This window comes from Mesocricetus auratus, unplaced genomic scaffold (assembly GCF_017639785.1).
Source record: "Mesocricetus auratus isolate SY011 unplaced genomic scaffold, BCM_Maur_2.0 Super-Scaffold_100007, whole genome shotgun sequence".
Taxonomy (NCBI): Eukaryota; Metazoa; Chordata; class Mammalia; order Rodentia; family Cricetidae; genus Mesocricetus; species Mesocricetus auratus.
Genome location: NW_024429191.1, coordinates 74593414 through 74606827, shown reverse-complemented (window position 1 = coordinate 74606827; position 13414 = coordinate 74593414). Strand labels below are relative to the sequence as shown.

General features: G+C 46.9%; 1 protein-coding gene across 3 annotated transcripts; it reads left to right on the top strand.

Annotated features, from left to right (window-relative positions):
• The first annotated feature begins 59 nt into the window (after positions 1-59).
• On the top strand, positions 60-13414 carry Snx11 (sorting nexin 11). 3 transcript variants are annotated; one of them, XM_013117706.3, is made up of 8 exons: positions 5869-5972; positions 8188-8247; positions 9197-9251; positions 9962-10048; positions 10316-10416; positions 11263-11358; positions 11591-11803; positions 12906-13414. In XM_013117706.3, the coding sequence occupies exons 3-8, from the start codon at positions 9210-9212 to the stop codon at positions 13177-13179; spliced, it is 813 nt and encodes a 270-aa protein (XP_012973160.1). In that variant the 5' UTR covers positions 5869-5972; positions 8188-8247; positions 9197-9209; the 3' UTR covers positions 13180-13414. The 3 variants fall into 3 exon arrangements, with proteins under 3 accessions (XP_021086191.1, XP_012973160.1, XP_005075945.1); XM_021230532.2 differs by lacking the exons at positions 5869-5972; positions 8188-8247 and adding an exon at positions 60-128; XM_005075888.4 differs by lacking the exon at positions 8188-8247 and having other exon boundaries at positions 5873-5972.

Here is a 13414-nt window from a genome sequence, read left to right as displayed (position 1 = left end):
CGCCGCCCCCCCCCGCCCAAAACACACACACTTGCAAGGGTTGTAGGGAGTTTCCGTAGTTTTATTTTTCCTTTAAACTGGAAAGGCGGGGTCGACTGTAGTTTATAACTCTACAATCTAGAAAGTTGGTGAGTGGTGGTGGGGTTTCCTTGTTTGTTTATTTAATAGACCACCTGGCTTTGAACTCGTGGCTTTTCTTTTGCCTTAAACTTCAGGATGACAGACCACTACAATTTATTCAGTCTACCCCAAAACATATGTGTTTGGAAACTAGCCCCTGGATATCTGGTTAGGAAAACCATTTGCCTCTGGGCAATTCTGTAGTTAATATCCTCTGCGTTTAAAAAATAATCTTTAAACTGGGCGATGGTGGTACAGGCCTTAATCCCAGCACTCAGGAGGCAGAGGCAGGTAGTTCTCTGTGAGTTTGAGGCCAGCCTGCTCTATAGAGCAAGTGCCAGGACAGGCTCCAAAGCTACACAGAGAAGCCCTGTCTCAAAAGTAAACAAAAATTTATAAACCTAAAATTTCTGTTTAACAATATCAATTTTGAAATTGCTAAGAGGCCAGTATTCGGGAGGCAGAGGCTGGCAGATCTCTATAAATTTGAGGCCAGCTTAGTCTACATAGTGAGTTCCAGGACAGGCTCCAAAGCTATACAGAGAAACCCTGTCTTGAAAAAACAACAACCAAAAAAGAAGGAAGGAAGGAAGGAAGGAAGGAAGGAAAAATTGTTAAGAGGTTGGATGTGGTGGTCTGTCATCCCAGTACTCTGGAGGCAGAAGCAAGAAGATTGCTATAAATTTTAGGCCAAATCTACATAGTGAGTTCCATCTAAACAGGGAGTATATAATGGAGGGGGCTGGGATGGGGACCAAAAGATGGGTGGGGAGAGATGGCTAGGTGCATGTTTGGAATTAAATTGTTTTAAATAGTTTTATCCATCTGGGCGTTGGTGGCACACGCCTTTAATCCCAGCACTCGGGAGGGCAGAGGCAGGCGGATCTCTGTGAGTTTGAGGCCAGCCTGGTCTACAAAGTGAGTTCCAAGACAGCCTCCAAAGCTACAGAGAAACCCTGTCTCAAAAAACCAAAAAAAAAAAAAAAAAAAGTTTTATTCCTGCACCCATTCCTTTAATAAGAGTAGCACTGTGTGGTTGGTGTAAGCATTGTGGCTTGGATGGAAAGGGATTCTGGCACTCCAGAGCCACAGAATACTAAGTGTTACAGCTCAGATGGAAAAGAATACCACAGGCCACAGTAAGCATAGCAGCTTACAGCCCTGCTCCAGGGAAAGGCTTCCCCAGTGTGACAGCTCTGTAGAGGACAGCCGAACAGCTACAACCTGAACAGGCACAGGGTTTACATAGAACTTCTCAGGGGCAGAGTTTTTCCAGGGAGATTTCCACAGTGGGGATTGGTCTGATTTCAATCTCTGAGCTCAGATTGGCTAGATCTCTTGCTCAGGGATTGGTTGGTTTTCTGCTCAGGTTCAGTATCAGATTTGACTCTTGTTTCAGGGCCAACGTGTGTTTCTTTCACTGGTCCTTTTTAGTCTTTGGTTCTAATTTTAGGGCCAGGGTATATTTCTTTCACTGGCTCTGATTCCAGGGACAAAGTGTGTTTCTTTGGTACTGGTTTCAGGGTCAGGGTGCATTTCTTTGGTTCCCGTTGCAGGGCCAAAGTGTGTTTCTTTGGCTCTGCTCAGGGTGTGTTTCTTTGGCTGACCCTTTTCCCCTACAGTTGGGTTACATAGTGAGACACTCAACAAAACAACAACAAAAAGATACATATCATAAGCAATGCGGGGAAGAGAAAACAAAATGTGTTATTGCAAAAATAAGGGAATTATGACAAACCCTTTCTCTGCTCTTAGTCCACACAGTGCAACTCCAGGCAAGCTGCTGAACTTATAGGCTCTTTTTTATAGCATTTTTTTGTTTGTTTGTTTTTTTCGAGGTAGGGTTTCTTTGTGGCTTTGGAGGCTGTCCTGGAACTAGCTATTGTGGATCAGGCTGGTCTTGAACTTACAGATAACCGCCTGCCTCTGCCTCCCAAGTGCTGGGATTAAAGGTGTATGCCACCAATGCCCGGCATTTTATAGCATTTTTGCAGTACTGACAATATCATCAGTGAAGGGTCCAGACCTTCACCCAGCACCCTGCCTTGGCAGCCATGACAGGCTGCAGAAAAGACCCAACAAGATGTAGGCCCCTGACTCAGCAGCATGTGCTGAGCCTCCATCCTTGCCGGACCTTGCCCTAGTCACTAGGAAGCCAGATATCCTCCATGTGGCAAGCAACCAATCAGAAGTTAGCTGACAGGCTCTGGAGGGAGGAACGGTGGGGCAGGATATGTATTGGGGTAGGGCAAGGGGAGTGTCTGGGGTCCTAAAGTCTCAGGATTGGTGCACTTCCAAGCTTGGGCAACCTGTCCTGTGTTTATTGGTCAACTGCAGCTGCAACAAAGTTGCTATGACCTATAGGCCCTCCCAGGGCGGTTGCTATGCTCTGTACTCCACTGTTACCTTAAAGAACAGCTAGAGCCCGCCAGCTAACTTCTGATTGGTTCCTTGCCACATGGAGGCTATCTGGTTTCCTAGTGACTGGGGCAAGATCAGGAAAGGTGGGAAGCTCAGCACATGTTGCTGAAGCAGAGGTCGTTGTCTTGCTGGGTCTTTCTTCAGCCTATCATGGCTGCCAAAGCAGGGGGCTAGATGAGGGTCTGGTCCCTTCACCTAGTGTTGGGTCTTTTAGTTTTAAGACAGGGTCTCATGTAGCCTGGGCCTGATTCAGATTGTGGCCAAAAACTGTAGGGTCTTAAACCCGAGATGAATGGCTTTAGTGCCTACTTAACATATCAAAGCAGCTGCTGAGAGCCAGGTTCTTCCTGCACCCCTTGGTCCCAACCTTTTTAGGCCCTTCTCATTGTCACCCTGCCCCCTACCCTAAACTCATCCAACCTGGTGGCTGGGCTGCCCTTCCCCCAGCTGCCCTTCCCTATATAATCCAGCAGTTTGGGGTACTTGATCTTTTTGCCTACTTTTTATTCTCCAGGTCTCTTGGTCTGCCTCTTCCCCCCCTTCTCACGCAGTGGCTCAGGGTCACGTCCTTTCTGGACATTCCCAGTGTCTGCCTCTGGCTATGCTCTCCCTTTATCTACAACAAACTTCCTCTTTCACTGTACCTAGGAGCTGTCACGTCCTTCCCCTTCTATTTCTTTTTCTTTCATTTAATAACCCTGAATTCCTGATCTTCCGGTCTCACCCTCTAAAGAATTGGGATTACTAGACTTTGAACCCCTAGGCCCAGTTTGGATGGCTACCTGAAATCCAGCTGTTAAAGATTTATTCATTCTGGAGTTAACATGTTTTCTCATAAAATGTAATACGTTTAAGGGACATTTCTTCACTCTCACATCCTCTGGCTGGTTTGCTTTTTCACATTGATTCCTTGATAGTTGAGTTTAATTAAAATATATACTTGTAAGCCACATACATCTGACTTTGACTAGTTCTGGCTTTTTTTTTCTTTTTTTAAATTGTGGGGTCTTGGGGTTGGAGAAATGGCTCAGTGGTTAAGAGGTCCTGAGTTGGATTCCCCAATCCACATGGTGGGATCTGATGCCCTCTTCTGGCATGCAGGTGTATATGCAGATAGAGCACCATATACAAGAATAAATAGATCTTAAAACAAAAACAAAAAGCTGTGAGCCAGGTGGGGGTGGCACATGCCTTTAATTCTAACAGAGGCAGAGGCAGAGGCAGAGGCAGGTGGATCTCTGTGAGTTCCAGGCCAGCCTGGTCTACAGAGCTAGTTCCAGGACAGCTAGAGAGAAACCCTGTCTCAACAATGAAACAAACAAACAAACAAAAAAATTGTGAGGTCTTTTGTAGCTCAGCTTGACCTTAGAACTCCAGTTTAACCTCCTTAGTGCTGGGATTATACATGTTTCACCAGGTCCAGCTTTTGTTGTTGTTGTTGGTTTTTTTTTTTTTTTCTAGACAGGGGTTTCTCTGTATTGTTTTGGAGGCTGTGTTGGAACTTGCTCTGTAGACCAGGCTGGCCTCAAACTCACGAAGATCCGCCTGCCTCTGCCTGATGACAACAGTGATGATATTGACATTATCAACTTTTTGATGGGATTGGAGAGGTGGCTCAGTTGCTAAGAGCATCTGTTGCTCTTGCAGAGGGTGGGGTTCAGTTCCCAGCACCCACATTTGGGCGGCTCCAGTTCTAGGGGTCTGATCCCCTCTTATGGCCTTCATGGACATCTGCACACACAAGTAGTACATATAAAGCCATGCAGCTTCATATACCTGCACATAAGTAAAAGTGAGTCTTCAAAAGGAAGCCATCACTTGTTAACTGGGTATGATGCTGCACGACTGTAATCTTAGCACTTGTGTGACTGAGGCAGGAGGATTGCACATTTTGCATTTGAGGTAATCTGAGTCTATATAGTTAGTTCCCAGGCTAGATAAGGAGACTTATCTTAAAATGAAAGGAGAGACAGAGATGGGAAGGGAGAGTACTATTTGATGTTTGGTTGTAGCAAAAGACTATTCACTATTGTTAGAGAAGGCTAATTTTCTTCATTTACTAAAACAATTGAGCATGGAAGAGAAACAAACAAATAAAAAGATTTGGAACTGAAGAAATGACTCAGAGGTTAAGAGCACTTTCTGCTCTTGCATAGAACCAGGGTTCAGTTCCCAGACCCCTGCAGTGGCTCCAACCATTTGTAACTCCAGTGCCAGGAGATCTTAGGCCCTCATCTGACGTCTGAGAGTTGTAGGTAGGCATCTATACTTACAGGTGAAATACTCATACACAAAATAAAAAGAAATAAACATCTATTTGTGTGTGTGTGTGTGTGTGTGTGTGTGTGTGTATGCCTCGGATCCACTGGAATAGGAGTTACAGTTATTTGTTAGCTACCTGATGTGGGTGCTGAACTCATCTTCTGGAAGAGGAACAAATACTCACTCTTAAGCTCTGAGCCATTTTTTCAGCTCCCACCTGGTTGGTTTTTGACAGGGTCTTAGGTAGCCTGGCTAGGCTGAAACTCATTATGTAGTTGGCAATGGCCTTCAATTCCTGCCTCTACTTCCAAGTGCTGGGATTACAGGTGTAAAATTATATTTTTAACAGATCACGAAAGTTTTGGTTCATTTATTTATTTATTGTGTTTTTGAGGTTGAGCCTTACTCTGTAGCCTGGGTGGTCTGGAACTCACTAATGTAGCTTTAATCTTCCAAATGTTAGGATTCCAGGTGTGAGCTCTTCTATTGCCTTAAGAGGAATTTTGATGTCACCAGAGTTAGCATTTTCACCAGCTTTTTCTTGCTTATTACCTGCGCGATCATGCTTTGGGCTTGTCCGGGGGAGTCACTGTGAGTTGTCAGCCTTCTCGTTTGGTTTTTGCCGGGATAATCTGCATCTTTTCCAAATCTAACTTGACATTTTAGTTGGGGAAGGAACTGCAACCTCCGAGGTTCAAACAGGGACTCTCCCGTGTTCTTAGTAAAGCTCCAGGGATGCGTGGAACCTCCCCACACTACTGACAACTCCGTCAGATACCTCGGATCCCAAGAAGCTCTTGCAGACCTTTAATGACGCTCTCTGCGCGCTGATTGGCGCGCCTGACAGGTGGGCGGGACTCGACACTGGAGTGGACGTCGAGGGGTTTCAGTCCTCGCGCTCCGCCTCCCGCGCCCCTAGCGATTTCCTGGAAGATCCAGATTGCAGCTCAAGTCTGGGCGGGGCGGAGAGCCGCCGCTGACTGGCGATTGCCACTGAGAGCCTTGGTCTGCAGGGGTGGGGCGTCTTGGACACTCAGGATTGGTGCGTCGGGAGCCGCCTCCCGTCGTGCACCGGGGCGCCGGAGACTCACCCGGAAGGAGAAGCCGGGATTCGGGCTATCTGGTGCGGTGCTGGTGGTGTCGCTGTAGAGAGCTGCTGTTGCTCTCAGGTGAGGGGCGTGGGCGGAGCCGCTGCTCGTAGGTGCTGCGGAGGTGAAGGGGGGACGCCGGCTTGAGGAGCCGTGGTGGCATTTGAGTGATGGCCTCGCTTTGTCATAGGAAGGGGTTGTCTTACCGTCCGGTGGGAAAGTGAGGGCTTGCTGAGGACCCAACAAAAAAGGAAACCTAGCTTTTCAATTTACCCTGAGAATAGAAGATGTCTTTGTCCCAGGTTTAACCGGGAAGGCAGAAGGAGCTTGTTTCTATTTTCCATCTAGTTTGATAAGAATGAAAGGGAGTGGCCAGAGTCAGAGTTCGGGGAGAACTATCCAAGTGGCCTGGAGTGGGAGAAAATGGCAGATATTTTTCGCAGATACTGGAAATTATGGTCGCCTTCGTTATTTCCAGGTGAAAGGAATGGGCTAGCGACTGAAAGGTGGGACAGCTTCTTGGTGGGCTGGACAGTGTGTCAGACCGGAGAGCTTCCTCTATCACCTGTGGGTTTTTAGGAGGGAGGTTTTTGAGTGGCAAAGTTGACGTCTGTTGACATCAAAGGCTCAAGAATGAGTAAGGCAGGAGGCTCCTTGGCGCAATCTTTTTATAGCTGGATTTGTTTTTAACGTGTCTCTTGAAGTAGCTTAAGTGGCAGAACAAATGAGGGGTAGGCCTTGAATTGCTCCCCTGAATTAGCAATTGTGAGCTTTACAGTGCATTAACTTTGTATACAGCAAAAGATCTGGTTCTTCCCCAGGACTGTTGGTGCTGGTACTGCTGAGGGAAGCAAACAGCACTTCAGATGTGATGGGAAAGGCCCTGGAAATGTAGTTAGCATTGAGTAAGTTTCCTAACCCTTGGAGGTTACTTGACTTATCCTTCCTTAGTGGATGCACAGATCTATCTCTAGGTCGTAGAGCTGAAGTTAAGAACTTGATGCTTCTCCAGGAATGGACTGAGTTTTGTTTTCTTCCAAGGAGTGGTGTCTTTGTGAAGGAAATTGATGGAGACTAGTGATTGTTAGAAATGGAGTCTAGGTCTTACTGGGCAATGGTGACCCACACTTTTAATGCCAGTGGAGGTGGAGTTAGGAGCCAGCCTGGTCTACTACAGAGCGAATTCTAGGGCAGCCAGGGCTGTTAAACAGAGAAACCATGTCTCAAAAAGTAAAAAAAAAAAAAAAAAAAAGAAGAAACAGTTCTAGGTTTTTTCAGTTTCAGTGTTTTAAGGAAACATACAACTGAAAGAAAGAAGAAGAAATGGAGTCTAGGCTTTTGCAGTTTCAGTGTTTTAAGGAAACATAAAACAGATCTTCCTGGGTGCCCTTTAAACTTAAGTTTAAGCATATAAACGCATGGAGTCTTAGAGGCTTTGAATTTTAAAAGCAGTCCATGGTTGTTTCCATGCGACACTAGCTTCACAGAAAAGGAGAAAAACTTCCACTTGGGGGTGCTGCTGGCCCCTTCAAACTTAAGAAGAGACCAAAGCTATGATGACGGTTTAGTTATTGAGCTAGAGTCTTGAATTTCACAGACCTTTCCAGGCAGAGAGGTGTGAACTCTGTTTTCTTGTCATCTTAACTACTGTACTACAAGAAGACACTTGGGAGTATTTAACTCTCGGTTCCTACGCTAGCAGTTTAGCAAATGCCTATAAAGAGAAAGGGGTGGGGACTCCAGGAGGTTAATCATTCACATCAACTCCTCTGCTATTTTTGGTTACAGACCTTTGTCTATTTCCATCTGGATTGTTAGTCTGGGTTATTGGGGAATTGGAGTTTCCTGCATTTCAGTTCAGGGCCTGTTGGAGGTGGTGACTGAGCCGATGAAAAATCGGTTTGTCAGCAAGAATGCTGTTTATTACGGTGTTGAAATCACAAAACCTTGGGCTTGCTCCACCGCGTAGCTCAATTTTGTCATCTGCCATGTAGCTTTGTCCCCCCATGCAATGTCTGTCTGTAGAAGTGAGACCTTCTGGGATATTGGAAAGAATTGCAAAAGCTGTTTGCTCTGCTAATTTCATGCTGTAAATGAGTTCCCCTTCTTTTGAAACATTAGCCCTGTGTTAGCAAAACATAAAATAGACGGAAGCTCATTATGCACTCTTCTAATGGTAAGGCAGAACTAATAAGAGAATGTGTTTAAAATTAATTGTGGGACTGTAAAAATGAGTGGGTGTGTGAATGGGCACGGGAGGAGGGGAGGGAGAGCTTAGATAGTCTTGTTTTCCCAGGAGCCAGCCCGGATCATTTGTTGGCAGTACATATTGGCTGAAGTCAGTTTTCATTTCAAGGTAAATTGGAAAGGGAAATTAAACCTTATTGTTCTGCTCTTAAGAGAGAGGAAGGAGGTGGAGGCGGCAGCCAGGGTGGATGCTGTTGGAGTGGTTCTAGGAGTAACAAGATTAGTGCTGTATTTTAACAGAAGGTGACATCATGGGCCCCTTTGGAATCCAGCAACCCTGTGCTGCAGCCTTCATGGTCCCCTTGTTGGAGTGGGCGATGTCGCTGTGCAACTAAACTACCACACTGGGGGAAATGAGAGGCTTAGGCTTTAATGAATCTTTACAAAGGAGCAGAATGCATCCTGAGTTGACCCGCGAAGCTGTGGGGTGCTTGGGCAGAGGTACAAACCGGATGGCATGTCAGGATTGGAAATGATCACAATGGTTGGCTCCAGTTCTAGAGAGCTGAAAAGGGACGGTGGTAACTGTAACTGGACCATTCAGTTGGCTGCTCCCGGGAGCACTCCAGCTCAATGACTCACCTGTCTGGAGGGGACTTTGGTTAGCAAGAGAGATTGCTGGAGCATTGATACTCCTAGGGACTGGGTTGTCTCTAGACAACCAGGAGGGGGTGCTGTTAGGCTCCTTTTCAAAGCTGTGCTCTCCTGTATTGCCAAGCCACAATCCTCAGGCAAAAGTTTTACAAGGGAACCTACCTGCTTTTCTGGCCACCCACGACACTCCACATATCCCAACAAGCTCTAGGCTGAGGTGACCTTGTAGAGGGTCCCAGGAGTAGTCTGAGAATGGAGACAAACTCTCCTCCGGGACTCACCACTAACTAAAGTGGCTGTTTTCCCTATTCCCTTTAGAATTTCACACATCATAATCGGGAGCGGGAAGTTAACCTGGGTTTCCCCAAGGGCTATCTACTAAAAACTTCTGGGGTTTTGCCCTGAGAAAACCTGGTAAGGACATACTTGCTGACTGTGCTTGTTCCTGTGTCCTCTGCCCTCAGATGTTTTCTTCCGATGGGCTTTTGGTGTAGGATGTTGGAGAACCAAGAGCCAGAGGTAAGGTGGGCTACAGGTATTGGAGGGCCTTTTAGGAGAAGGGGCACAGATGCAGATCATTGTCGTGGTGTGGTTTCCTCTGGTAGTGCCCTTGGTGTTTCTGATGAGCTCAGAATAAAGCCAGGTGAAGGAAATCACTAGCAATTGTATATGCTGAGAAGTGAGCTTCCATTTTGACAAACTTTTCCATTAATTGGAATGTACTAGAATGTAAGTTTGTTGTTTGGTTTTTTTTTTTTTTCCATTGGGGGGTGGGGAGTGTTTCGAGACAGGGTTTCTCTGTGTAGCTTTGGAGCCTGTCCTGGAACTCTCTGTAGACCATGCTGGCCTTGAAATCACAGAGATCCTCCTGCCTCTGCCTCCTGAGTGCTGGGACTAAAGGTGTGTGCCACCACTGCCTGGCCAGTTTTGTTTCTTGTTTGTGCTCTATCTTAGTACAGCGCCTGGCATGCATACTTGCCGTATCGAATGGAGAAATGATTGGGAATTGATACTGAATTAGAAACCTTGGTAACTACTGTCTGGTCAGAGCTGCCTTGCTAGCTAGGCATGGTGCCCTGGGAGGCAGATGTGTGAAAAATGCCACATGTTCAAGGCAAAAAGTCTACACAGTGAGTTCCAGGCCAGCCAGGGTTCAAAGTCAAAACCAAACCACTTCCTTTCTGTGTTCCTGAGCTAAAACTGAGGGAATTTCTTTTAAACACCTGCAGGAAGTGATCACGGTGCGTGTTCAGGACCCCCGGGTGCAGAATGAGGGCTCCTGGAATTCTTACGTGGACTATAAGATATTCCTTCATGTGAGTCAAACTTCTGTAAAGGGATTAACTGCAGCCCTCTGGACTGTGCTGAAGTAGAAATGATTTGAGACAGAAGATTTAGAAGAAAAGTCGTGTGGAGAAGAAAGAATATTAGGTGTAACTGAATGGCTTTCAGTCTGTCTAGTGGCATCTTGGTCTGGGGATCAATGGCCTGATAATTTGGCCCCTTAATGAGAGTGATGATGGTGAATTCATATAGACTTAGTCTTTTTCCATTTAACCCTTTTTATGAATTTCCTCTTGTAGACAAACAGCAAGGCCTTTACCGCCAAGACTTCCTGTGTGCGGCGCCGCTACCGTGAATTCGTGTGGCTGAGGAAGCAGCTACAGAGGAATGCGGGTTTGGTGTGAGTTTGCCCTTGCTGCCTTCTCAGGTCTGAATAGACTCTTGGGTGATTATGTGGGAGCTAAACTTTACAGTAACTAAAGAGTGTCTCCCGCTTAGAAAATGTCAGACACTAAAGAACTGCTTTAAATCAGTGTCTAAGTCAGTGAAAGAAAACTACCATTCTCAGTAGTTAAGAGCCTTTGTTGCTCTTGTAGAGGGCCTAAGTTGCCTATAACTGCCTGTAATTATAGTTCCAGGGGATCTGAGTCCCTCTTCTGGCCTCTGTGGATACTGTGCACACGTGGTGCACATATCACCAAGCAAACACATGCATATGTGAAGAAAAAAGCGATTGATGTTGGAAGTGGGTATGCTAGATGGAGTGGTGTAGTAGCATGGGTTTGGAATCATAGACCTGGCTACTAGCTGTGTTGTGTATCAATGGGATTTTTTTGTTTTGTTTTTGATATAGGTTTTCTCTGCTAGTCCTGTCTATCCTGCAATTCACTTTGTAGACCAGGCTGACTTTGAACTCGAGACCTGCCTGCCTCTACCTCCCACATTGCTGGGATTAAAGGCATAGGCCACAACACCTGGTTGATAGTGGGAATTTTATATCACCTCTTTGGTTTTCTAAAAGGACACTAATATTTTTCTCATGGGGTTTTTAGGAGGATTAAATGCCATGTTTGTGGATGTGTAATTCAAAGTGCCTGTCATAGGGCATGCCACCAACCAGTGTTAACTCTGTCATGTCCCCTACTGAAAGATAATTGCATTGATTGGGCCTCATTTCAGGGGATTATTTTGGGTGGGGTGAGGGTGATGCTTCACTTACCTTGAGTGTTATACTATGCCTCCACAGGCCGGTACCTGAACTTCCTGGGAAGTCCACTTTCTTCGGCAGCTCTGATGAGTTCATTGAGAAGCGACGGCAAGGTCTACAGCATTTCCTAGAAAAGTGAGTGGGGGTGCTGGGTTAGCGGTGGCCACAGAGGGTGCTGGGTTAGCGGTGCCACAGAGGATGCCAGGCAGGATGCAAACCCCGACCCTGCTCATGCAGCCATATTTATGGTGGCTGGCTTCCTGTGCCCTCCCATCTCCAATGCTCCATGAAGACAAAGCCTGGCTGGGATGGGGATGGGGACAGCTGCTCCGTCACATGTTCTGTGTTGTGCTCTCTGTTGCTCCAGGGTCCTACAGAGCGTGGTCCTTCTGTCAGACAGTCAGTTGCATCTCTTCCTCCAAAGCCAGCTCTCAGTGCCTGAGATTGAAGCCTGTGTCCAGGGCCGAGGCTCCCTGACTGTGTCTGATGCCATTCTTTGCTATGCTATGTCAAACTGTGGCTGGGCCCAGGAGGAGAGGCAAAGCACCTCTCACCTGGCTAAAGGAGACCAGCTTAACAGGTAACTGTAGGACCTGTTGAGGGACCTGGGGTTGGGATCACTGTCCAGTGACACATGGGGTGTGTCATGGACCTCAGTGGCATGCCTATGCGTTAGGGAAGGGAATGCCACAGAATTGATGGCATTGGAAACGGCCTAGTTCTCTATCTTGGATGGGAAACTAGCGGTCCTGCTGAGACTCAGGGAGAAAGAAGGAGCAGCCTTCCTTGGCTGCCTTTTTTCTTTTGTTTAAGGCAGAGTCTCACTCTGTGGCCTATGCTGGCCTGGAGCTCACTGTGTACCAGGCCAGTCTTCAACTTTTGGTGATCTTTCTGCCTCAGACGTGAGCTCGGGGACTCCTGGTGTGCACACAGCACTCTGTCAGTTTTAGAATACTTGTTTCTTCTTTTTTGTTGTTGTTTCATCGTGTAGCCCTAGCTGTATAGACCTACTCATTATGTAGGCTACTTGCTATGTAGACCACGCTGGTCTCAAACTCAATAGAGATCTGCCTACCTCCCGACTGCTGGGATTAAGGTGTGCGCTGCCGTACCAGGCTCTTTTAAAATTGATTGATTAGTTAATTGCTGTGATTCAGGAATGAAGTCATGGGTTTCACTTGCAGTAGGTGTGTGTTCTACCACCAAGCCACCTCCTTAGCTCTTAGCATGTCCATGTTCTAAATGAAGAAATGCTACCCCAGTGAGCAATGGCTGTCCGTTCCCCCAGTAACCACAGCCTGCTTTCTGTTTGGATCTGCCTGTTCTGGACATTTCAAACACACGGAGCCATATGGCAGGTGTATCTGGCTTTTTCCAGAAAGCAGACCTTAAAAATGTTTTAAAATCCTGTTTTATTTTGTTTGAGTGTGTGTTTCTGCATCTGTGTAGTCATGGCATGTATGTGGAGGTCAGAGGATCACTTGTTGGGGTCAGTTGTCTCCTCCTGCCGTTGGGGAATGAAGTAGGTCGTCAGGCTTGGCAGTGGGGCCTTTTTACCCAATGAGCCATTGTGCCGACACCGGCATTTTTTCAGTACTTCATTCCTTTATATGGCTGGATAGTTCACTGAATGAAATTTATTTATGTCTGCTCATCTGCTCATGCCCATCTTTCCCTTTCAGTTGCTGCTTTCTTCCAAGATCAGGCAGGAGGAGCTCTCCTTCCCCACCTCCCAGCGAAGAGAAGGACCACTTAGAAACATGGGCTCCAGTGATCGACTCTGAGGGCCCATCCTTAGAAGGGCCCGTGCTGCCACCCAGCTCCTCGCCATCATGCTGTGACATCGCAAGGCCCGATGAGGGACTCTCTGTGTCCCAGCCTGTGAGAAGGGCTGTGGGAGGGGACCATACTGTGCCTTTGGATCCTGGTCATCTAGACACAGTGTGGGGAAAGTGAGCTGTGGCTGAGCCCTAGGTTCTCTTGGGTGGTGGTGAAGATGCAGGCCACGGTCCATTCACTGGGACTGGGCCCAGGGCAGGTGGAGGGGAGGTTGGGCTGCTGAGCATCTTCCACCCACATCTACTCAGGTTCGCTGTGCAGAGGTTGGTTGTGGCTGCCTGCTATATCTCCTCCATGGGAATACACACCACTCTGGTGTTTGTAAGTTCAGCACAGGGTCCAGAAGCTGTTG

Coding starts and splice junctions, on each gene's coding strand:
- Snx11 (XM_021230532.2), top strand. CDS start 9,210: ATGGGCTTTTGGTGTAGGATGTTGGAGAACCAAGAGCCAGAG. Junction 10,049..10,315: donor ACTATAAGATATTCCTTCAT/GTGAGTCAAACT, acceptor TTCCTCTTGTAG/ACAAACAGCAAGGCCTTTAC. Junction 11,804..12,905: donor AAAGGAGACCAGCTTAACAG/GTAACTGTAGGA, acceptor TTTCCCTTTCAG/TTGCTGCTTTCTTCCAAGAT.